The 24291-nt window shown below is 39.0% G+C and overlaps 2 protein-coding genes across 2 annotated transcripts; both read right to left on the minus strand.

The window, feature by feature from the left end:
• Positions 1–1057: 1057 nt before the first annotated feature.
• Positions 1058–14901, minus strand: LOC109479563 (Bloom syndrome protein homolog). Its single transcript, XM_019781545.1, has 15 exons — positions 13930–14901; positions 13295–13483; positions 12528–12646; positions 11479–11657; positions 10644–10826; positions 10016–10153; positions 9080–9203; positions 8103–8298; positions 7301–7488; positions 6205–6355; positions 5494–5714; positions 3951–4049; positions 3101–3302; positions 2465–2627; positions 1058–1504 (listed from the first exon to the last, which is right to left on the minus strand). The coding sequence occupies exons 1-15, from the start codon at positions 14678–14680 to the stop codon at positions 1306–1308; spliced, it is 3102 nt and encodes a 1033-aa protein (XP_019637104.1). The 5' UTR covers positions 14681–14901; the 3' UTR covers positions 1058–1305.
• Positions 14721–20474, minus strand: LOC109479467. Its single transcript, XM_019781431.1, has 9 exons — positions 20310–20474; positions 18717–19316; positions 18205–18302; positions 17976–18058; positions 17263–17413; positions 16388–16674; positions 15771–15931; positions 14865–15080; positions 14721–14742 (listed from the first exon to the last, which is right to left on the minus strand). The coding sequence occupies exons 1-9, from the start codon at positions 20402–20404 to the stop codon at positions 14721–14723; spliced, it is 1713 nt and encodes a 570-aa protein (XP_019636990.1). The 5' UTR covers positions 20405–20474.
• Between the last annotated feature and the right edge of the window lie 3817 nt (positions 20475–24291).

The following is a 24291-nucleotide window of genomic DNA, read 5'->3' on the forward strand; positions in this document are numbered from 1 at the left end:
CAAGCGTCCAAGATACATGTACTAGTATTACACGCATGAAAAATTTTTTTTCGGCAACGACAGAAATAAAAATTCACTCGTATTTTTAAAAGGTTAATTTGTAAACATTACCGTGAAATTTTCCGAATTTATTGGTTTCTAGTGTCAGAATATAATGTTGTTTCTATGAATGTGCGGTTGGATGCTGTGGGGGCTTTTACAATTGGGAGAATCAGATATTAAGAGCATGCTTTCTTTCTTTCTTACTTTCTTTATTGAGTGTCTCTAAAATTTTTTTTTAGTATGAGTTTATAGATATAATCACATTTTTATTTGTTTAGCTGTGTCAATATGTGATTTTGTTTGGGAAATATGATTGGGTTAAAAAGTTTGGTATATATTAATTATGTCCGTAACACCTTAGGAATACTTGCTCCAAGTTCCAGGTAATAAGTACATGTACAATTTGTATCATGTATTTTTCACTTGTTAAACTTGTGGAAGCACCGTTGGCCCCCGGTTAGGGGTCATCCGGGGAACCTATGCCCAATTTTTTTTTTAAATCAAGGGAGCTAATACCATTTTTTATTAGATTTTGAAGATTTGTCCGGGGGGTATGTTTATTCCGAGGGAAAAGTGTTTATTTGGCAGATGAGAGTAACATTATCCTTGCGCAAACGAAGAACATGGCGCACGTAACACCACCCGCATAAGTGTGCCGCCATGTAGAGGCGTGGCATTCCCACGGCGGCAGCCCTGTGATGAAGACATGTAAAAGGTGGCATTCTTTATTAAAACATTGTTGTTTGAGAGCTTTTGTGTTCTTTACATTACTTTATTTTATAACATAAAACTTAAGTAGTTAACTAGAAGAAAACGTAATAGATATAAGTAGCAGATTTGAAGAAAATGATAACTTGGAAGTGTTGCCACTTGAATACTGATGGCGCCACCTGGCTTTTGACTCAGGTGGCAACATGCGCCACCTGGCTGAAAAAAGTATTTCGAGCCCTGCTGTTGTGCACCGATACTGGATATCATACATGCACCTCATGCCATACACCATACATGTACCAATACCCAAATGGACAAAATTTTAAAAGTATCATAAATATTTAAAAGTATAAGTATCATAATAATCAACCTGTTAATTCTTCACAACATATCTTAAAAATCTTCCAAAATTATTTATACTGGTGAATAAAGAAAATGAACCATCATCTATCAGCTAAAAATATCAATTTTTTTGTAAAATAGGTTTGGACTTGGAGATCAGACAAATGCTACAACTTGTAGTACAAGGAGGAAGTCTCACCATTGCAACAATTATGTATTCATGTAACCAAACTGCCCTTGTAGGAAGCTCCTTTTCTGGCCAGGGGCTGGCATGGGCATCATTCCCGGTGCCCCTCCCCTCACTGTGCTGGAGTTCCTTGAAGCACCAGTAGAGGTCGCTGCTGCACTGTAACTGTTACTCTGTCCTCTCTTGGTCGCTTTCCCTTTCCCCTTAAACCTTGCACCGCCTCTGTAAATTTGACATCAAATTTCAACATCTGATTAGCAAGAAGGTGAGAATTTTCTTCAAGTCAGTCATTCATTTCACTCACGTGTAAGGAAATTATAAATTTCCGAAAAAAAAAGGAATTAACATCTTATACAGGATAATGGTAACAGTTTAAAAGCTTCTAAAACTACAAAGTATATATTGAAAATCTGGCTGCTAGACACAAACATCATCATACGTGTACACGTAGTTATCATATTTCAGAATAGTTATGTACAAATATAAAGGTATAACTATAAGTATATGTATGCTTGGTACATGTATCTTCATGTACATGTAAGACAGCAGGGTTTTTTTCTAAACAGGGGAATAAGGGAGCTGCTCCCTCATGTAACCAGCCAGCTCTCTCATACCAATTTTCAGATTGAACCCTAAGTGGCTACTCTTTTTAAAAAATCCCCCCTCGGTCGCTTCATTGCTTGTCATGCTTGCGATCTGCTCCCTCGTGCTAAATTTTTGTAGAAAAAACCCTGGACAGTATAAAAGACTTACTGGTACACGTTGTATGATCTACATGTATTGTTTATTGGTTTGGCTGATACAAGACAGCCAGGGCAGCGCAACTAGCTAGAAGCTATTACTAAGGGCATGCCCTGGGAAAAAAAATGTGGTTACATACATAAATTATGGTCATAAATATATACAAATTACATATGATACAATAAAATTATTACGTACCGTACAATTGGTGCAAATAGAATACATGTGTGTGCTGTCTTATACAGAAAACTGGTCTCCAAGGGAGAGCCATACTTTAGCTTTGAATAATGCTAGGGATGGAGCTGTCTGGGTGTCCTGTGGAAGAGAGTTCCACAGTTGGACGGACCTGTAGAAGAAGGTTTTTTGTGTTCTGACACTTTTGGGGGCTAGCGAAGAAAGGTAAAGACAGTACTGTATCCAAGACCTAAACCGGATAGTTACCCTTGTTTCCTGGACTGTTTGATCCGTTTATTCCGAGCACCACCGCCCCCACCCCCCCGCTTCCTCTTCACTCCCTTCCCCTTGTACTGGTACTGGTTCCCCTGGAAGTAGGGAGAGGCACTGGCAGCTGCTGCAGGCTTGGGCTGGGGCTTCATGGTCACTTCTACATAACATAGAAACAAGAACCAGAAATTAAACTAACATTTGTAAATAAAATGCCTATTAATGTTAACCCTCACATGGTATAGCCTAACAAAGTACTGCTCTTTTTACTCTTATTTAAAACACATTCATATATGGTGACACCAACTCTGTCCTGCTACTTGCTACATAATGTAATCCAACATCACAGGATGTCTGCAACAGCCCCAGTTACCATGGTGACAGACCTGTGGTCTAGGTCATTGACCTACAAGTGTACGATGTACATGTATTTTGTTTGTCTTTATCGTCTTTATTTCAATACATTTAAGCTGGTCAAACAAAATAAAAACATACTACAGATTCTTGTAACATCATAAAAGAACACACATAAGTTATAACAGCATGAAAGGAAATTTACAATTATTCACACAATTAATAATAAAACAAACTAATCAGAGTTAACATTGTTTGCACAGTTGATGGAGGGAATACCTGGGTTATTCTTGACAAAGTTGTCAATGACATCCAGAAACTGTGGCCCAAACTTGTAGAGCTTCCTCTCGGACACCCCGTCAATCTCCAACATGTCGTGCTCGTTCCGTGGCACTTTGCGGGACATCTCGCGCAGGGTTTGCGGCGGGAATATGTGGTGAGGCTGGACGCTATTCTCATGGGCAAGGTCCTTGCACAGTGTCTGTGGCACAGAATGGTAGCACAGACGTTAAGTAACTTGTAGAAAAAGTACAGTATACCGTATGAACAACTAGTTCAAGAGCATCAGACTTATCATCTCTTCTGTGAGTTCAAAGAAGAACATTGATAAGGAAAAGTGTTTTCTGACAGGCAGGCTTCATTGACAGTTGTACAATGCTGAACCAATTGCTAACATCACATACATGTACATTTGTATATCTGTAAAGTCTTATGCAAATAAGATCACGTGTCTGTAACTCTTGCAGGTTATGATCTTTTTATTTTATGTATACTATTGTTTCATTATTGTTATTGTTTCATTTTGCCTATGTTTGAATCATTTTGCTAACAATTCCTTATGTATGTATGTATTATTTCATTTCAATTATGTTTAGTTTTGGTTAGTATAGAGGAGGAGGGCTTTAAGCATAAGCTAAATAAGCTTTTTTCCCCTCCTCCTGCACCTGTTTTATTTATTATTAGTGTATCATGTATAATTTTATTGCTGTTGTGCAACTAAACAAACAATCATGATGAAGGTGGCAGTGGTCGTTGAAAACTTGATCCTTGTGTACCATTATGTCTAAATAAAGTTTAGCATCGTACTATGATTACTACCAACACAGATGAAGTTCCATGATTTTAGTACCTGTAGTTCGATGAAGAGTTTCTCCCACACAGAAGCATTACTGTCCTGGTTCTTAGCCACCACTGCCCGCTGCCCATCTCTCCTGATAGCCAGGTGTACCTGATCAGGACAAAACAAGGACACAACATTTCTTATGATACAGTATTAAAATCAGTACAAGAACTATTGAAAATGGCAGATTGAAGGGAGACCCAATTTTCCTCCTAACGTTAAGACTTTGCACCCACTTTGTGTCACTTGACTGATACTATAGTGATAGGCAAAAATGAGTACATAGCACGTCGTCAGACACACTGCGCTTCTGTAGAACGTTTCGTTTAAGATTGATTTGATTTATTGAAATTGCGAACAATTATACAATAAAATGAATAAGATTGTATTTGCATATCATTGAAGGGTTGGCTATTGTAAACACGTGGTTGTGACTAAAGAACTTTATGTTTGCAGTACATTTATATTCTTAGTTTTTGTGGTCAAGTACATGTATGTCATGTAATGTGAATTTATCAATGCTGAGAACAAATAATTTGCCAACTTTTTTTCTTCTGCTCCTGCCACCACCGCAAACATATAGTTGAAAGAGACTCTGCAATTTGCTACTGCAAATGTGTAAAGTGATTTACAGTATTTTAAATGATATTCAATCTTACTTAAGATTACTTAAGATACTTACTTTGAATAAGGCCATGTTGATTTGATTATATGGATGACATCCTCCGGGAGCCCCAAAACTGATGCGCGCGTGCGAATAAAAAAAAAAGTTTTGCAAAAAAAAGTTCTTTTCATTATGAAATCTACCCTCTCATGAGGGTTGAGCAAATGGCACAGAATATGGGTTGGCGAATAATCTAGTCTTCAAGTTCATTTCTTTACAATTTCATCTTCTTTCGTTTGATTTTGGCATTCTACGACATTGGTATAGTTTTTCTTAATTTTTTGTGTAACTTATGGTATATTTTTGCTCATTTTGCAACTGTTCAGGGCTCGAAATTAACATTGTCCCAGTGTCAAATGACACTAAATTTTCAGCTTGGGACAATTCAAATTACGTTTCGGGACAATTTTGGGGCAATTGGAAAATTCTAAGACCATCCACGTCATTTGGGAACGCGATCCATCCATCCTGCTGCAGACTGCTGGCAGCCTATAAATATATAATACTCTGACAAACATTTAAATTTGACCAATCAGGGATTCCAAATATCAGGGACGGTGCCATGCCCATGATATTATCATGTATTTCCCTACATTTACTAATAAAGTGGACTTCAAGTTGTACAAATTCAGTTGTTTTCTTATTTTTGTCATCAACTTATTTCGTGAAAAGCAGGCTGGGACAGTCCATCTTCAGTTCGGGACAATTGAAATCTATGTTTGGGACAATTCTGGGACAATAGTGAAAAAAGTTAATTTCGAGGCCTGCTGTTTTGTACGATTTACAGTATGGTTGAAAACTTTTTTTTTTTGGAAACGGCCGAAAATTCATGCGCGCGCGGATGTCATCCATATAATCAAATCAACATGGCCTAATATTCAATCTTACCTTCATCCTCCCACTGACGACAGCGTCTGCCTTGAGTCCCAGTCGGACGTACGCCACGACCTGTTCCACACGAGGGACGACGTGGAGGTCCTCCGCCAACACTCCCTCTGTCACCAGCTTACGCATCAGTCTCTCTGCGTCGTGTCTGGAGAAGGTGGCTCCGTAGTTGTACAGGGGGTACTTGTGGTGATCTGTGTCCATCACCTTCTTGTTGGAAGATCCTGCAAAACAGTATGAGAGATTTCATGGCTTTCAGTTTTGTTTTTTATTTTTAAGCAAAAGTTTCACCGTAGTTGTACATGGGATACTTGTGATGGTCTGTATCCAAATGCATTTTATTGGATGAGCCTGCAGTATCAAAGGTATAAATTGTTGTTTGAGAGAACATTACTGTTTTCAATTTTGCTGTATCTGGAAAGAGTTGCACGGTCTTTTTTTAACCCTACAAACACTTAGTCTTTGCGCATAAAAATGACACTGACTGGGTCACTTTGGGTCAATAATGCACTGTAAAACGTTTGAAAATTGCTATCTTCTGTCTTGTCTTGTTGCCATGCTTTTTGTATACAAAAACAACTTGAATCTCTATAGGAAGTCTACCTTTCTTAGGTCCCCTGGATGGTTGTCTTAGACAAGTTTGACTGTACAATTGTTATTTAAATCTGAATTGGACATATAGGAAAGGAGGATGACAAACTAAAAGATTAGGACCTTTGAAGACGTCTGTGACATGCAGGAGAGTGTACCCCTGCACTCCCCAGCCTCGTCTGCCGTTCCCGGCACCGCTGTTCCCCCCCACGCTGCGCACAAACTCCACCACCATCTTAGCTTCTGTTGTCACATCCTTCATCTCAAACGCACCCTGAAGGAAACATGTGGTAAAACTTCTTAAAGGTGCATTATGTAACATTTTGCACCAAATCTCAAACGCACCCTGAAGGAAAGACGTGGTAAAACTTCTTAAAGGCGCATTATGTAACATTCTTGCACCAAAAGCTAAAAAAATTTTATTCAAGTCAATACTATAAGACTTAGTAAGTTAGTGTGATTGTAATTCACTTCCAATGTATTATTTTAATCTATTTGTGCAATTATCCCATATTTCACACGAGATTTATGAGTGGTGCAGCCCACATGAGGCACACTTAATTTAAAGTGCCACCACAAACTACCAAAATGTAAACAAACAGAGCTGACAGCTGCGTTTTTTAAGTTTGTTTATAACTAAAAAGGCAATATATTTTGGCACCTAAACTACAATGTAGTAGCACAAAGGCCACTATTTATCACCAAAAACCTAACACCATACCAATTGTTCTGCAGCTGCAGCTGCAGAATCTCAAAAAGTTGCTAGGGGGCATACTTGCAGAATCAAACACTGCTTTGTGAGGTACATGTAATATTGTCTTTGAACCACAAACCAAATCACAATCACAATTATTGCTACCAAACACAAAACATTATTTTTTGGCAAAGAAGGTACATATTTTTATGCCAAAAAACAGTTACTCAAGCAACACTCACTCACTCACTCACTGTCCGGTTTATCGTCTGTTGTTCCCAGTCTTCCGAGGGTTATGATTTTGGAAACGGTCAGACATTTCAGGAAAATGTCTGATTGAAAACTGGATATGATTTTGGAAACTGGATATGATTTTGGAAACGGTCAGACATTTCAGCTATTATCCACTAGCTTTCGTTAGTGACTGAGTAACTGCTTTTTGGCGTATCGTATTGCCTGGATGTCTAACCTTCATCGACGTAAGGTACATTTTTGTAAAAATCTAGAATCAAGTTTTCCACCTACCTCAGACTTGCAGTTATCGCAGGTAGTCCTGGGGTCGCTGGTACAGAGTTCAGGGTTGAAGTCTGTCTCCCCGAAGTAGTGCAGGAGCTGTGCCCGCCGACAGTCTGACTCATTCTCACAGTACTGAACCATCCGCAGCAGGTTGTCCATGTGCACCTTCCTAGACTCATACGTCGCTTCTTTATCCACTGAAGGTTGGAATGGATGTTAAGAAACAGTTACATTGTGTGTTTGGCTTCCGTGTTCAATGGGAGTGGAAGTTTAGATCATATTCATAGTTTTTAAAAATATAAAGAGACTGTCTGTGTGACCTAACATTTTTCAATCAACATTCATTTAAAAAAAGTCAAGACAAATAATATACATGTACAATTTCAAAGATCTGATAACAATTAAAAGAACATGTTCAATTGACTTTGTACACTCACTCAACAATATCAAATCACAACAATTAAGCTGCAACAGTGACTGTACAATGTATGTATTGCATGTGCAGTTGCAACAGTAGCTGCATGTACAGTAGTACAAACAAGCATACAACATATTCAGACTCTTTCATTGTCAGAAAAACCCTCTAAAAATTTGGAGTGTGGCTTCATTGTAGTTTTCAAAAGACTTGCATTTAGGTTTTGGTTACATGTACAAAGTCATATGTTTACAATCTACTTTATTTTATTTTGTGCACTTAATTTTTGCTGTGCAACTGAATTTCTAGGTTTAGTTTATGTCACACTATAACTTTGTGTGTATTCAATGGCCATGAAGAATAAAGGACTGTAGAGGAAAGCTTGTCAGGACTTACTGTGGATTAACTTCTGCATCCTCATCTTGTCGTGATAGTTGTAGAACAGAATACAGTCTGATGCCTCTCCGTCCCTCCCAGCACGCCCTGACTCCTGGTAGTAACCCTCAACAGACTTGGGCAGGGAGTAGTGGATAACAAACCTGACATCAGGCTTGTCTATTCCCATTCCAAATGCAATTGTGGCACAGATAACCTATGAGGAACAACAAGGCATCAGGTTGGTGAATGATTGAATATCAAAGTTCTTTATTCACAACAACTTTTAATTATGTTTACCGAAGGAAAACATTATTGTTTTTGCTCTGTTTCTTCCTCTTCTTCTTCTTCTCCAAACAGTGACCTCTGACCTGACCAATGACATGATTTGTTGACGTCTGTCACCATGGTGACTGGTGTTGGGTTACATAATGTTGCAATTTCATGGTCTGCTCTGCTCCTATCACCATATACTAGTAGTAGATATATGTGAATGTGTTTGAGTAAGAATTAACTGAGCAGTCCGAAGGTAAACATTATGCATTTGCTTGCAAATGTTACTCTAGTTTTTTTTTATTTAACAAGAGCCAATGTTTCGATGGCCATCTGTTATCTTCACCATACACATGTATGTCTATATTCTGATGTGATGTCATCTTCAGTCATATTAGCCCTGATGAATTTGACAGACAGTCAGCGAAACATCAGCTCTTGGTAAAAAAAAAGTGGGAACCGTTGTGAATAATGCTATTCAACAAGACAACAGAATTACCTCCTCCTTCACTGACTTATGAAAAAATAATGCTGACAGTACCAGAAGAAACTTTTAGTTATTTTCTTAATAATACAAATTAGTCTGAGAATTGTCCATCAATCATTCCAGAGAATAACCCAGCAAAATTACAATTAACTTCAATCCAAAAATAAATCATCTAAACCACTGGATGCATGTAATACTATACTGTATTTTATAAAAACATAGCAGAAGTCTTAAAAACCTTATAATGTTCTGGCCACATGTCCTGGATGCGCATCCTGTCCTTGTCACTCATGCCAGCGTGGTAGGCACAGGCTGAGGTACCAGACCTGCACAGCTCATCCGAAACTGTCTCACACTCTTTTCTGTACAGGGAACAAACAAACATACAAACTTCAGAGACATTCAAACATGATTTTGGCAGCTAAATATGAATAAAAAAATATAATACTTTTTTAATAGTAAAGGCGAGACATAATCTTCCCACAAAATTTTTGTGTGAATGTGTTAGATCTTACAGTTTGAGGAAACATTCTAGACCAGTGTTCTAGCCAGTGTCTGTCTTTCCGAATTTTGCTGCTCATTGCGGACAAAAAATCGTGCCCAAGTTTTAATCTTCCACAAACAAAAATTGGTGTGTAAAGATGTTAAATATTGGAAAGTCTTAGAGATGCAATTTTACTATTACATGACTTTGTGTATTATTATGTTTACCGAAGGAAAACATATTGTTTTTGCTCCATTTCTTCTTCCTCTTCTTCTTCTTCTTCTGTTCCAAACACTAACCTCTGACCTGGCCAATGGCCTCTTTTGTTGATGTCTGTCACCATAGTAACTGGTGTTGGGTTACATCATGTTGCAATTTTAGAGAAGGCATTTAGGCTCCTGTCACCATAGATATACATGTATGTGAATGTGTTTGAGGAAGAATTAACAGAGCAGACCATATCCGAAGGTAAACATTATGCATTTGCTTTGCAAATGTTACTTTTCTAGTCTTTTAAGTTAGTCTTCTAGCTTGTCCCACAAAATAAAGGTAATTGAGTTTCAGACTTAGGTCAAGATTTTGACATTTTCCAGCTCAACAAAATGGTACATGACTGTACATCAAAACAAAGAGATGACTAAAAAAATTTCCAGGCTGGTTACAGCACTGTTCTAGATTGAAGAACTATACCTTGACAAACAGTAGACGATGCCTGTCTTGTTGCGGAATCTTGAGTGGATGAGTTCGATGACCTCCTTGGTTGCTGACTTGACTTTTTTGGGCATGACAGAGTACTGCAGGTTGGTTCTGTTGAAACTCTGTACAAACCTGTGGAACATGTCAACTATTTTATTTAGATGAACTGTATATTAATATTATTATATCACATTGTCTTAAATGTTCGTAATAAGTCTATGTCTTTCTGTCCTTTTAATAATTAGGCTTTATACATGCATGTTACTTTAAATTCAAATATTGGCAGCGTGTTTTGTAGTTGGAGTTGTTGACTCAGAAGGTTTTGAGTTTGAATCCCTACTACCACCTTTCAACATATTTGTGTAATTATCTCACATTTCAGACATTTGTGGTACCACCACAAACTACATGTACCAGAATGTAAACAAACATCTAGCTTTTAGACACACTAAGGTACGAGTATCATATTTTGGCACCTTCAATTCCTAAATGGCACTTGAAACATGTACATATTTGCAATGGGGTGATTCAACATACTTTGTGAAGAAATGACCACTAGAAAATTCAACTTTATATTGTCCTAAATGTTACATGTTTATAAAGCAGCTTTAATGATACAAACCATCTGGGGTCAGTCATGCCAAGTTGGTGTAGGATGTCTCGCCGGACACGCGGTGTGGCTGTAGCGGTCAGTGCCATCATGGGGACACCAGGAAAACTCTTCCTCAGCACACACAGCTTCTTGTAGTCCGGCCGGAAGTCATGGCCCCACTGGCTCACACAGTGGGCCTCGTCTATCACAAACCTAGTAGTAAACACAAATTAAAAGCCTTTGAAGAAACAATGTTATGCCGACACCCTTAGCCTGATGTTTTTCAGTCTGCAAAATTTCAGGTTGCTAATTTTTTCTTCTGCAATATTGAAAATGTCTCTACAAAATGCAGACTGCAGATGAGTATTTCTAACACTGAAAATATAACATCCATTAAGTTTAACCAGGAAGTTCAAGACACACATTTGTATATGAGATCAACAGTCTTTAGTATCCTTAGAAAGCCAGCAATTTGACAACATGATTGTTATACACTGTACTAGTAATAAAAACACAATTTCAACTTAACGTCAACCTTGTCTAATTATCTTGACAGTTAAACCTGATTTATCTGTGTTTTGCATTTTACATTTTCATATCAGATGCTCTGCATACTTCTCTTATTTGATCAAATCAATCAGTCAATGAACACACTATCAAATATATGGTGACAAGCCTCTCTGTCCAGTCACTTGCTACATAATGTAATCCAAAACCACCAAGTGTCTGCTTCAGCACCAGTTACCATGGTGACAGACGTCTGGTTCAGGTCGTTGACCTTATTTGTTTGGAACAGAAGAAGAAGAAAAAAGAAGCTAAATATTACATGTTTTCTTCTGCGAATGTACATGTAAACAACACAAACCTATCCAGCAGCCCTCTCTGGTACAGGCTCTTGAGTGTGGACAGGAGTTTCTCACTGGAAGAAACTTTCTCAGGTGTGACATACAGGAGCTTGGTCTGAGGTGTCCTCCTGGCCAGGTCTGTGTAAACACCTGATGCCACCTGCACGGATAACTCACCTGACAGGTGAGATGCTGGCACCTGCAGGGAAAATAATAACAAATAAACAAGGAAATCAGAGAAAGTATACTTCAACACCTTATCCATACTGTTTTTCAATGCTTCTAGTCCCACAGACAAAAGTACTGTAGCAACACTGTCAGAGATTGTATTGCAACAATTGCATCGTGCATAATATTATTATCATTGAGAATTGCAGACACAAACTTACACACACACACATACAACACACAAACACACACATAAAAACAGAGAGACACACACATACAAACACACATATACATGTACACACAGACAGACAGAAATACACACATACAGACAAGCCAAAATCAATCCTTCATTTCCTTAGGGTCAAGTAAAGAATCTTAAAGGTTATATAAAGTTCAATAAGAGAGGATTTTCAACACATTAACCAACATAACATCAACCCACAGGATAGAGGCAAATGGCAGGCTGCCATCAAGCCTCAGCATTGGTGTACAAGCATGTCTAACCCTCGAAAGACTGGGAACAACAGACGCTAAATGGACCTATCACATTATTACGTCACAGTTTGTTTGCCGCAATGAATGCCGGTCAATCGATGTTTATATTGTACAGGGGTGCGTAGCGTGGTATGTGTTTGTGTAGTGTTAGCCTTAATAATATATGGATTTTAATACAGTACTACTTTCGTCTAATGTCACAACTAAATCACCCATGCGGCATGTAATGCTGTGTCAATAAAACTAGACGCAGCAAAAATCAAACATACCTGACTTTGAAAACTTTGAAATGTTCTTTATTCTCTAACTAACCATTCTAGAATGTTCTTTAGACAGGTAAACAATCTGTGACGTAATAATGATATAGGTCCATTATACCGGATAGTGAGTGTGTGTGAATCTGTACCTCTAAACCGTTAAGTTTGGAGACCTGGTCCTGAATGAGTGACTTGAGAGGTGAGATGACAATGGTGACACCACCGCTGACAATCGCAGGGAGCTGGTAACACAGACTCTTCCCTCCTCCTGTACAAACACACAAACATAGGGGGAACAGTTACAATCAATGAGCCACTAGCCATAAAAAATCTTAACGTACACTGGAAACTTCATTCATTTCTGGTAATGAAAAAAAAAGTCTGATATTCAGTTCTTACAAGAAATGTATTCGGACAATTTTTTTTCCATTGACATGTTAAACTGTACATTTGTATGGTATACAGGTTTCTTTCTAGTTTAGCATGAGGGAGCAGGTCGCAAGCATGACAAGGAACGAAGCGAGCAAGGGTTTTTTTTTTTTTAAAGAGTAGCCACTTAGGGTTCAATCTGAAAATTGATATGAGGGAGCTGGCTGGTTTCATGAGGGAGCAGCTCCCTTATTCCCCTGTTTAGAAAAACCCCTGGTATATGTGAGCTTAATACTGTACAATGTAATTTACATATTTCTTACATACTTTACAGGTAGTAAAAGTTTTACTTTGTTCTCTACAGCTTAAAACAGTTAAGTTAAAAGTTAAACATACATGTATCTTTGAAATGCCCCATGTCTTTTCAAATTCCATTAAGTTACTTAGTATCAGTGTACATGCCATTTAGCCTTCATTCAAGTAGTCTATTAAGTTTCAGATCAAAAAACTCTACAAACTTAAGAAAGCTAGCATCAGATTCGCTGACCTGTGGGCATGAGAATGAAGCAGTCCTTCCCCAGCAGGGCGGCGTTACAAGCCTCGAGCTGATTGGTCCTGAAGCGGTGCAGACCGAACACCTTGTTGAAGAGACTGGTCATGCGAGTGGAGTGGGGGAAGTGGGTTCCGTTAAACTCTGCGTTTGGGTCCGGACGTTTGGGGGCCTGGCTCTGAGGACCTGGTGAATATAAAAAAGGGCTAGGTACAGGACATCGGTATGACTAATAATAAACAAACAAGCAGACCTCGGAATTAACTTTTCTTCCTATTGTCCCAGGACTGTCCCAAAAATAAATTTCAATTGTCCCAAAATGGGGATGAACTGTCCCAACCTGTTTTTTCGGGAAGTATTGTATGACAACAACTTGAAGTCAACTTTATTTTGCTTAATATGTTCACGTCCATGCCCACTATATATAATTGCAGAGTGGACAGGAAATTCTGGGAGACTTTCCTGGATCCAAAAGTGTGCCGGGATGTGTGCCTGATAAACGAAAGAAGGGCTGACACTCTGATCACAGAAATACACAATGAGGCAAGCCAAAAAAATTATTTAGTATAATGTACTTCACAGCAGTATTTTGAGCCCTTATACACATAGCTAACCAAACACCTTCCTGATACCTTTTGATGCAAGTCCAGTGTTGGACGAGGAAGCACCCATCCTTGCTTGTGTAGTGGCCGAACCAGAAGTCCTACTTTTCACAGACGATGTAGCAGTTCTGTTGGTCTCTGTTCTGGACCGACTGTTCTCCACCAAACTCTCATCTTCCCAATCCTCCGCTCCCCAAAAACTCTCATCATCAAATGTATGTTCCATGGTGCGATTGTTAGTGCTGCTTCTGTTGCTTATTGTATGTGTTGGCGTTTTAAATGGCGGCTGGAACGCTTGTGCGTTGCCCTTTTGTTGTTCACCAACGTTCTCAGTATGCGTAGACTGTTTTGAACTGCACTGGCCACTTTCGTACAGACTCAGTCCATCATTTTCAATCTCATCTAAGCCTATGTCGTCAACGTCCCAGTATTCGTCTTCAATCTCATTGTTTTCCTCTGGATAATTATCTTTAGTCACTTGTTCTTGATCTTCAATCTCACTTTCTGAGTCTTCTATCTCAACTGTATCCTCTACATCACCCCAGTTCTTGGATGTACCTTTTAAGGTGTTACTATTGCCTTTTTGTTGTTGGGGCTTGGCAAATGGTGTGATCTGTGAGGAGGGTATATGTATGTCATCATAAAAGTCACCATCGAAATCAGGCTTACTCGTGGAGTTTGTTGAAGGTGTTGCGTTGCTGGCTTGGTTCAGACATCCAGGGCTTACATTTGAGTTGGGTTTCATATTCCCCACTTTGCTAAAGGATGATGGAGTTGCCATAAAGCCAGGTTTTCCTTTACCAGCCCTTTCTTCACTGCTATCAAGATGCGATACTTTCCTCTCTTTTGATACGTGAGGAGAATCGGTGAACTGGAGAGGAACTTTTATTGCACTTCCGGGGGATTTTGCACTCGACCCGCCAGAGGTTCTTCTGAAGTTGAACTTTGCCTTCTGACCTCCTGACCCAGAGTTCAAAGTTTGGGGGTCACCATTATTTGCAGTTGTTGCACTTCTTGTACTGTTGTTGATATTAGGAGTCTTGTTTCTATTTTCTACAAAAGAAGCTTTACTGTTTGTTGGAGGAGAGAACAGAGTAGATGTGGTGAGGTAGTCTGGTATTTTCTCTCCACGATCTTTCAGGACTGTTTCCATTTCTTTACTCTTGGCTGTTAGCTGCTTCCTGATAGAGAGATACAAATATATACAAAATTATTATTCAGATATTTCAATATCTGTTTTCGAACTTTAATATACATGTACAATTTATCTACTTGACCGTGCACTCAGCAATAAGAGTAGAGGTTTTGACCAGTCACTCTGGTCTTCTTCTTCACTGACCCAGTGAGACTTCAGGGTTCTAGCTAGTGCAAAGCGTAGGGAACCCCTATGCTATAATTTTGACCCCCTACGCTAAATTTCCCCCCTACGCTAAATCCCCCCCCTATGCTAATTTTTACTACAGCATAGGGGCATTGTGACTGTATTTCTTTGTTCAAGAATGCCAGGTCAAATGTGAAAAATCAAGGATACATTGTACATACCTTAGAAATAACATTTTTTCCCTTTGGGTATCCCTCATATGACCTCTTTTTAAGCTCAAAGCTTTAAAAGCTCCACTTCGCTCCCTCATCATGCGGCCAGTGCCACTATGCTAAAATTAAATCCTAGCTAGAACCCTGGACTTGTCATGTGGCTTTCTCTGAAGTGTGACTTCAACACTGTGTCAGTGACTGGTTGAAAGCTCTACTCTTATGTGAGATCTCTACTCTACACTCATGTGAGAACAATCCCTTGTGTTGGAACAAATGTTTTAACTTTAAACATGTAACTACCAGCACAAGAGATGAACTTTTATGACATTAGCATGTACCTGAGACTGCTACACTGTGTGATGGCTGTCATGTCAGCAGCTGGAAGTGAAGTCAGTACAGACAGAGGAAGTCTGTCGAACACCCTGCACATCTGGTCCATCACAGACAGTCGGTAACACAACAGGTCATGTAGACCCTGGTGTAACTGGGACGACGCAAGCTACAGGGACAAGGGGAGAACATTTGAGATGGCAGACTTTACCCCTTTAATATTTTTTGTATACACACACACATCATCTACATGTCCATGTTCATGTATATAATATACACACATACATTGTACACACACAAACACACACAGTCATGTACATGTACACACACACACATGAACACAAACATGCATGCAGACATACAATGTGCACACACATGTACATGTACATGTACACAGACACACATATACATATGGTACAGATGTACACTGTCACACATGTACACACACACACACACACACACACACACATACAAACATATATTGCACACTCACACATACATTTGTACACACACACACACATACATACAAACATACATTGCACACATACATTTGTACACACACACACACACACACACACACACACACATACATTCATGTGTACATACCTTTCAAAACAATCCTTACCTCCTTAGCTTCAGTATACAGCAAAGGATAGTCGGAAACAGCAGCAAGGTCAAAACCAGCATGCGCTGTCCCGCGACTTCTCTGTCCTTCAGGCTGTTTGACAGCACGGCTGCTGTCTCTGCCACTGACAGCCTGTGCTGTCCTCTGCTGTTCCGTGCCTGTTTGAACAGGTGGTGAGCTGGGTACAGCGTCTAACATCATGGCTATGGAGTCGTCTTGTTGACTGGATCCAAACATGTCGTTTTGGCTGCTGGAGACTTCATCCGTTGCCCAATCTATCTGTTTGTCTGCAAGAACAAAATTGGATAAAATCTCACATATCACGATTATACTTATGTCTACATGCTTACATGTACATATGAGGTAGTAAATTGCATACATATATGAGATCCGCTTTTTAAGCCATTGTCTAGAGTTTCTTTAGCTAGTGTGGAGAGTTTCTTAACCTAGTTTCCAGAGTTTCTTACTCAAGTAATCTGGATAGATTTTCTTTTAGTACTACCAGTAGTCAGTAACTGTTTTCTTGAGTTAATCTCAATAACTAGATGTCTGTTATTGACATATTTTGGTAGAAAAAAAAATTTTTTTCGAGAAGATTTTGAAAATCTTATATTTGAATAACAAACGAAGCTCAACAAATGACAATTTCGCCAAAAAGCAGTTACTCAACAAATGACAATTTCAACGAATATATAAATCTTTCTCCTTTTACAATGGTCCAGTATTTTGTCGTCTTCTTCTCGGGTCACCATTCCACAGTGGCACTATTCAGTATTTTGTCTGAGAAGACGTCATATTTTCATATATGGATTAATTATAAGAGTTGAGACCTTGACATTCAATCATCTACTTCATAAGTATGACTTGAAGAGTACCATTGTCTTCTACTGATGTCTTGGCCTCATCACCTCCTGGTGTGTCTGTATCCTTCCACTTCTGTGCCTGTTTGCAGTCTATACTGTCAGTCAAGTCTATCACTGAGTCAGAACCAAACTTTGCAGCAACAGCTTGCTGGACCTTTGGCTGCTGGGAACGAAATAGATTCTTTATGACCTGACGAAATTATAGGGACTTTCATATCGTCTACTTCAACTACATGTTGTAATATAAGATGGAACAAAACTAAATACATGATACAGTATGAACTAGAGAGGTAACATTTGCAAAGCAAATGCATAATGTTTACCTTCAGACATGGTCTGCTCTGTTAATTCTTACTCAAACACATTCACATAAATGCACTAAAAGTATGGTGAAAGGAGCAGAGCAGAGCAGACCATGAAATTGCAACATTATGTAACCCATGGCCAACACCAGTCACCATGGTGACAGACGTCAACAAATGTCATGTCATTGGCCAGGTCAGAGGTTAGTGTTTGGAACAGAAGAGGGGGAACAAACTGAGTAAAAACAATATGTTTTCCTTCGGTAAACATAAAAAAAAGGAAAAATTTGAGCTGTGTAGGTACTTCTGATGTCTACTTGGTACTACTTAGTAACTTGAACCATCCCTGTACTGGGTGTATACCTACAGTAGAGGGCACACAGTAATTTCCCTCTTGTTCACTTTACTGAAGAAGAAGCTTACCTTAGTATTGTTGTGGCTATTGCTGGATGTCTTATCATGGACTGGTGAAACTGTGGTCTTTCTTGGAGTTGGGAGGTTGAAATCTGGAAAAGAAGAAACAGAAATTTAACACTGAGTTTGTCTGCAAATGGGTGCAGTTGGTAGACACATGTATGTTTACTTTTAGCACACTGAACTTTTGCTACCGTAAACATAATGTGAATTACAGTATGCATAAAAGCAAACTGACCTGTGGATGGTTCAAAATCGTCAAGGTCGTCCATTGGAGGAGAGTTTCCAAAGTACCTCTCCCACCGCCGCTCTGCAGGCATGCTGATGGAATCATCACTGATAAACAATAAACAAAATTATTACAGATTCTGAAATAAAATCAGATAAGACAGGTCCATAAAAATGCTCCTTTCTAGGTTTTACTTAGTAAGTCATTTTAAGGTAAGATATTTTTACTTCCTCATGTTTTGACAACAAATCATCAAGAAAGAAATTAAACACAGTGATTATAAAAACAATAATTAATGTCAGAAGTTCAGAATTTGACTCCTATACTAGTACCATAGGCAGAACAATGGATGAATCCCAACTTCCCTTGAAGAAATCTACAATGTATCTATCATTATGCAAAAGTGACCTTACATGTACAAATGTATACGGATGAAAATATTACTGATTGCATAATCAGGATTTTAGTATTTCATGAATAAATAAAGCTTCACACAAAACAAACAAAAACACTTGGCCTACCCTGTGAAAGATGCAGCAGCGACTGGTCTTACACAGGCCACTGGGGTGTGCCTCGGTGTACTGGTGTTCCTCAAGCCCATCTGTGGCGAGTCGAAACAGCTTGACATCTCAAACTCCTTCCCTGCACCTCCACTCTGTCCTGCTGTAGTACTGTTACTAGACCTGCTGTTAGAATTCTGCACTCTTGTGCATGTACTTGGAATCAAAGCCTGTGACTTCTTTGTTGTGAAAATGGGTGCAACAACGGGTTTGGGTTTTTCAAAGAACTTGTTGATACGAAGCTGCTGCGAAGACTTGTTGTTGCCGCGTGAAAGCTTGCTTCTAGTCCTGCCGCCATTTTGGTTGAGCGCATCGACACTAGTTGTCAAAGAGTTTGACTCTATCGAGGTATGGGAGGACAATTTGGCAGGTTGTTTCCAAGTACTTTCATGCACAGTATTGTTTTGTACTTTGTTTGGAATATTGCTGTTATTTTTGACAGGAGATAGAGGCTTCCTTGGTTCTTTGGTTACAGTGAAGCCTTGTTTGGGTGCACTGCTGGAATTCTGAGGGCGAGTTGTCCTAACACTGCTTGTAGAAGTCTTCTTAAAGTTGAATGACCTGTTCGTAGAAAAGAAAAAGAGAGAAAGAAATTTCTTTTTAAACGCTTAATCTGCTGGCATTTCTGACCGGACCAAACATACAATTGGCATGGATCTGCATCCCCATTTATTGTTGAGACCAGCCACATATACAAAACTTTTTTTACAAGCCTTAAAAAATATGTTATTTCAACAATGGTAACAACAAAAACACACATCTACCAATTGGGTTAAAATGTACTGACAGACTCCCAAAGAATACAAACATCTGTTAATATGATAACAAAATTTGTGTAAAGCTTTAAACATTGTAATACCTACAATTTTTGCACAGTACTTTTACGTTCAAGGTTTTCGTGGTTGCCAATTTATAATTACCGTTATAAAATAACTTGCCGACTTTTTTTCCCTGCACCTTCCCCCAATTTGTGAATATATAATTCTATGAACAAGTCCATTTTTCTCAGACCATGTCAATTGCTTGCAAGCTTTTGCTACCATAAACATATATATATATATATATATATATATATATATATATATATATATATAAACTTTTGATAAAAGTGAATTAGCATCTTAAAATCATGTAAATAACTTAACCTACCTAGGGATGCATACCTAAACCCAATTTCAGGTTCAGGTCCGGATTCAAGTACAGAGGTTTAGGTTCAGGTCCGGACTTGTAAGTCCGGACCTAAACCCATGGCATATACAAAATTGCATGTTGGCAACCTCGCAATGTTGTCTGGGTGAAACTTTGGTCACATAACATGGAGGCCGACACTTGACGATGCCCGATGGCAATGTTTTCTTCATTTTGCAGCAAAGATTTTACAACCTACAGAAGGTTTTAGGTGGTTTGGAAAGAAAAGGGGTTTGTGAAATGGTCTTTTATGGTAATAAGTCCGGACTCGGTTCTTGACTTTTAGGTTTTTTTGGACTTGAACCTAAACATTTTTTAAGTCCAGATCCAAGTCCAGTGAACCGGTATATGCATCACTAAACCTACCCCTTGGTGACCTGGCCTGTCTTGCTGGTCCCAGTGTTGGTTTGTCTGTAACGTGCAAGTTGCTCTTCCAGGTTGTTTTGGGGAAGAGCACTCATCTTGGCAACTTTTTTTTTTTCAACTCAAGTCAAGGTGTCTCTTTCTGATCCCTCATCCTGTGGCACTACCGAAACTGGAAGAAATAACAAGAATTTGTATGAAATAAATATTGTTAAAATCATATTTGTTATCCAGGGTGCCACTTTAAAGCAGTACTACTAATTACATCACTGAGTTGGGCTTCATGACAAAAATAAGTTATAACTTATGATCTGATATTTATATAACGTTATATATTATGTTCATTTATATTTACACACACCAAGGAGGTTTAAAACAGAGATAATAAGTTACATACTTATATGTTATAAATAAAACAAAACAACTTGTAATTTTTTTTTTTTTTCAAAATGTATCCAGTTGCTTGAGTAACTGTTTTCTTGTATATCTAATTGCCTCATATTAATTGCCATCGATGTCTCAGCTTATACTTCACTGTATTATCTAACCTGCCCCCCTCCCCCCTTTATCGGAAAATTTCCTTAGATTTACTGATACTATATTGTGATAGGTGGGCATATTCTGGATTATTTAGGAAGGGAACCTCACATAAATCTGGAGTTTTACATCCTAAAATACGTACAACCTACCCTTCTGCGAATAATGCTGAACTAATTTCGGACTGACAAAGTGACATCGACCAGACGAAAATTTTACGCAGCACATCGAATCTTTGCGTTTGTGTGAAATTTTGGGGCCAGATCTAGAGATACAAGAAGAACTTTCCTCAGAAATAGCTCACAAGTAACACCACAACAACACTGATCCACTGAAATGTTCGAAAACCCTGCAAATATGACAGAATTCGACGCTAAAAAGAGGAAAATATTCTCACCTTTTGCAGAATGGCGGAAGCTTTTTCTCGTCTGAAAAATGGCGCCAATGTTTGATCGGGAGAAAGATAGCAGACGATTCGGCGCAGGGGTCAACATGGGGAAACCTAGCTACTTATTTGTAACCTTACTTGGGAATATATTACAGAATTCAGATTTGTATATAGCAAGGAGGATTTAAACCTCCTTGCATATGGTTACTCAATGAAGAAAGAAATCTTAATATCTTAGGTTTATTTTGCTGGTGCCCCACTAAATAAATCCTTTCCTTCAAAACAGAAAGAACTCTGAATGGGCGAGGAGCTATACGGTAACTGCTCAAGACAGTCGATGTGCTAGTTTTGCAATATCATGATATCACAGTTTTTTAAAACCTACGAATGTGTTCGTATAAATTTAACTAGGAAAAGGTATCTGAATCAGCAAACACTGACAGGTTTGCGTTCCAGTGAAATTTATGGCATTCATTAATTGAATGGTCTTCAAATTCATTGACCAACCAGAGCTGTTGTCGGCAATCCTTACTTACACTAACAAATCGTGGAAAGTGTATTTTTTGGCCAATTACTTCCGACCTTTCGGCAAAATGAAAAGCTTATATAAAAGACCCCATCTGCTGCAAAAAAAGTGTAATCTTCTTAATAGAACTGGCCAGTAAATACTTTTCACTTACGGACGCACATCAAATACTAGTCATGGCATCAGTAGCGACGCAGCGGATAAAAGCTAACACTACCTACCAATATGATTTTCTTTGGTGTACGTCAGCGATAGCAGAGACAGATCTTCGTGTGCGTTCGTATTAAGCCTTCATTGCAGCAGGCAAACAAAGATTTGATTTCATAGAGGTACAAAAGAAGAAAGAAAAAGCTTCAAAGAAAATAAGTCTCGAGTGGTTGATTTTGATTTTAATTTTTTTGTTTGTTTGCAAAGCTGCATATCTGTCATGAGGAAGAATACAATAATGTTGGTTTGTTTATATGGATGACATCTGCGTGCACATAAATTTTTTGGCCGTTTCCCCCAAAAACGTTTTCAACCATACAACGTAAATCGTACTAGCCCCTGCACAATGAGCAAATATATACGACGTAAGTGACAAACCGAATATTGGATTTCAGGATACTAATGTTGTAGAATGCCAAAATCAATTCCGCAAAGAAGGAAATGTAAACACACATATTCTTTGTGTTTAGCCATTTGTTCAACTTTCATAACCATGTAGATTTTATAATGTTGAAGTCAACACTGTGTACTTTTTCATATGACCCCCCTTGTTTATAATTACTTAGTATAAATCCTATATGAATAATAAAAATATTCTTAAAGATATTAATAATTTGATATAGCACACGAATGTCCATCTTTTAACCAACGCATTGTACTAGTTTTATTATACATTGTACACTACGACTGTACATAAATTGTAGTTGTAATTCATAATTTTTAACCTTTAGTAATAATTGTTATAAGTCTATGATAATGTATGTATGTACTGTCACCATAATTCAGTCTTAGGACTGCAATTGTGACATATGTGAGGGAAATTTCAAATAAACCATTAAAAAAAATGAAGGCAACTTTTTTTGCCAAAGCTTTTCATATTCGCAGGCTCGCGTCAGTTTTCGGGTTCCCAGAAGATATTATCCATATATTAAATCGAAAGCTACATGGCCGGAGAGTGAGTGTTTATCACATGAAAGAGGACGGACAACAGCCACAGTAGCCTCCCCACGACTGATGCTTACGTCCGGTGTTTTCGGCCAAATGGAAAGCTCAAGCGAGCACATCTGCTGTAAAAATCGGTCTAATCTTTTTAATAGGATTCACCCACGGATAACGTTTCAATGACGGACGCACATCAAATGCCTCTGTAATCTCATCTAGCAACGGAGCGGATAAAAGCTAACACTTCCTCACTGTATGATCCTCTCTGGTGGTTCATAGATGTGCGTCAGTGATTGCTGCAACAGATTTCCGTGCATGTATTAAGCCTTTAAAATGGGCAAACAAAGTGTGCTTCCTTCGGCACTGATTGGTGTGGTAATCCCTTGCCTTCTCCGTCCAAAACATGAGGCACACACTTCGATCGGGCATTGGTCGTCCTTTCGTTGTGAGGAGTGTTGTTTCTGCTCTTCGACGTTTGACTCTTGAAGCATAAGGGCGCCAAGAAAGAAGTAGGAAAAAGCTTACAGTCAGCAGCAGCTATTTTCGCAAAGCTCCTTCTGTCAGCATTCAGAAGGTCTATTTTGGAAGATATTTCTTAGAAGCAATTTCTCAGAAAAGCTGATTCTGGATCATCTGGACTAGGACAGGAGGTTCGGAACGAAATCTAGGAGATTACTAGTGCTGACCTCACTCAGTCCGCTACAGGCTTTACCAACGGACGACTGGATGTATAAAAACTGTCCTTTTTGAAGCTTTAGGGTACTAGAGGGTTTCTCAGAAGTGTGAGTGTCCTCTAAAAGAAAGGGGACAGGCAACAGCTACGTTGGCCTCGCCACTTCTGGTGTTTTCTAACCATTGTGGTTTTTCCTGGGTCCACAGCAGTGGCAAAACATCGCAAGACTTTACCAAGCTGGAGTATCAAAGAAGTGTCTAGCCAGTGTGGATGTTGAGCAGAAAAAAATGGAGGGAAATCTCAGCTCTATCCTAACCGGGTACTCTCCTCCTAACACCACGGGCCGGTGCTTCGAATGGTTCGCGGAAAACGGCCTCAGCCAAAACGTGACTTTCGGGACTGTAGTGGCAATCTGTGGGAACTCGTCGGGATGGGGACCCTTCGCTTTTCCTGGAAGAGAAGTCTTGACAATCTTCTCAAGTGCTCTCTGTGTTCTTCTCAACGGTCTTGTCGTGTTTGGTGTCGCGAAGTTGCAGCAGAACAAGCCGTTGTACTTCTTGATCGCAAACTTGGCTGTGAGCGACATCATGACCAACCTTGCTGGCAATGTTATGCTTGAGCTTACGGAGGCGGTGACGTATCGAGACTTCATTGTGTTCATAGTCACGGTGCTGCACTTCCCAGTGATTCTGTCGCTAACGGGGCTGGTACT

Source organism: Branchiostoma belcheri, unplaced genomic scaffold (genome assembly GCF_001625305.1).
Source record: "Branchiostoma belcheri isolate BF01 breed outbred unplaced genomic scaffold, Haploidv18h27 scaffold49, whole genome shotgun sequence".
NCBI lineage: Eukaryota > Metazoa > Chordata > Leptocardii > Amphioxiformes > Branchiostomatidae > Branchiostoma > Branchiostoma belcheri.

Excerpts from the sequence above, each read along its gene's own strand:
- LOC109479563 (XM_019781545.1), bottom strand. The coding sequence starts at position 14,680 with ATGGCAACTCCATCATCCTTTAGCAAAGTGGGGAATATGAAACCCAAC. Across the intron at positions 10,827-11,478 it reads CAGAGAGGGCTGCTGGATAG|GTTTGTGATAGACGAGGCCC; the intron begins GTTTGTGTTGTT and ends GTTTACTACTAG. Across the intron at positions 8,299-9,079 it reads TGTGGCCAGAACATTATAAG|GTTATCTGTGCCACAATTGC; the intron begins GTTTTTAAGACT and ends TGTTCCTCATAG.
- LOC109479467 (XM_019781431.1), bottom strand. The coding sequence starts at position 20,404 with ATGAGTGCTCTTCCCCAAAACAACCTGGAAGAGCAACTTGCACGTTAC. Across the intron at positions 15,932-16,387 it reads TGTATACTGAAGCTAAGGAG|CTTGCGTCGTCCCAGTTACA; the intron begins GTAAGGATTGTT and ends TTGTCCCTGTAG. Across the intron at positions 14,743-14,864 it reads CCCCAAACTTTGAACTCTGG|AGAGGAAAGTATCGCATCTT; the intron begins GTCAGGAGGTCA and ends ACGTATCAAAAG.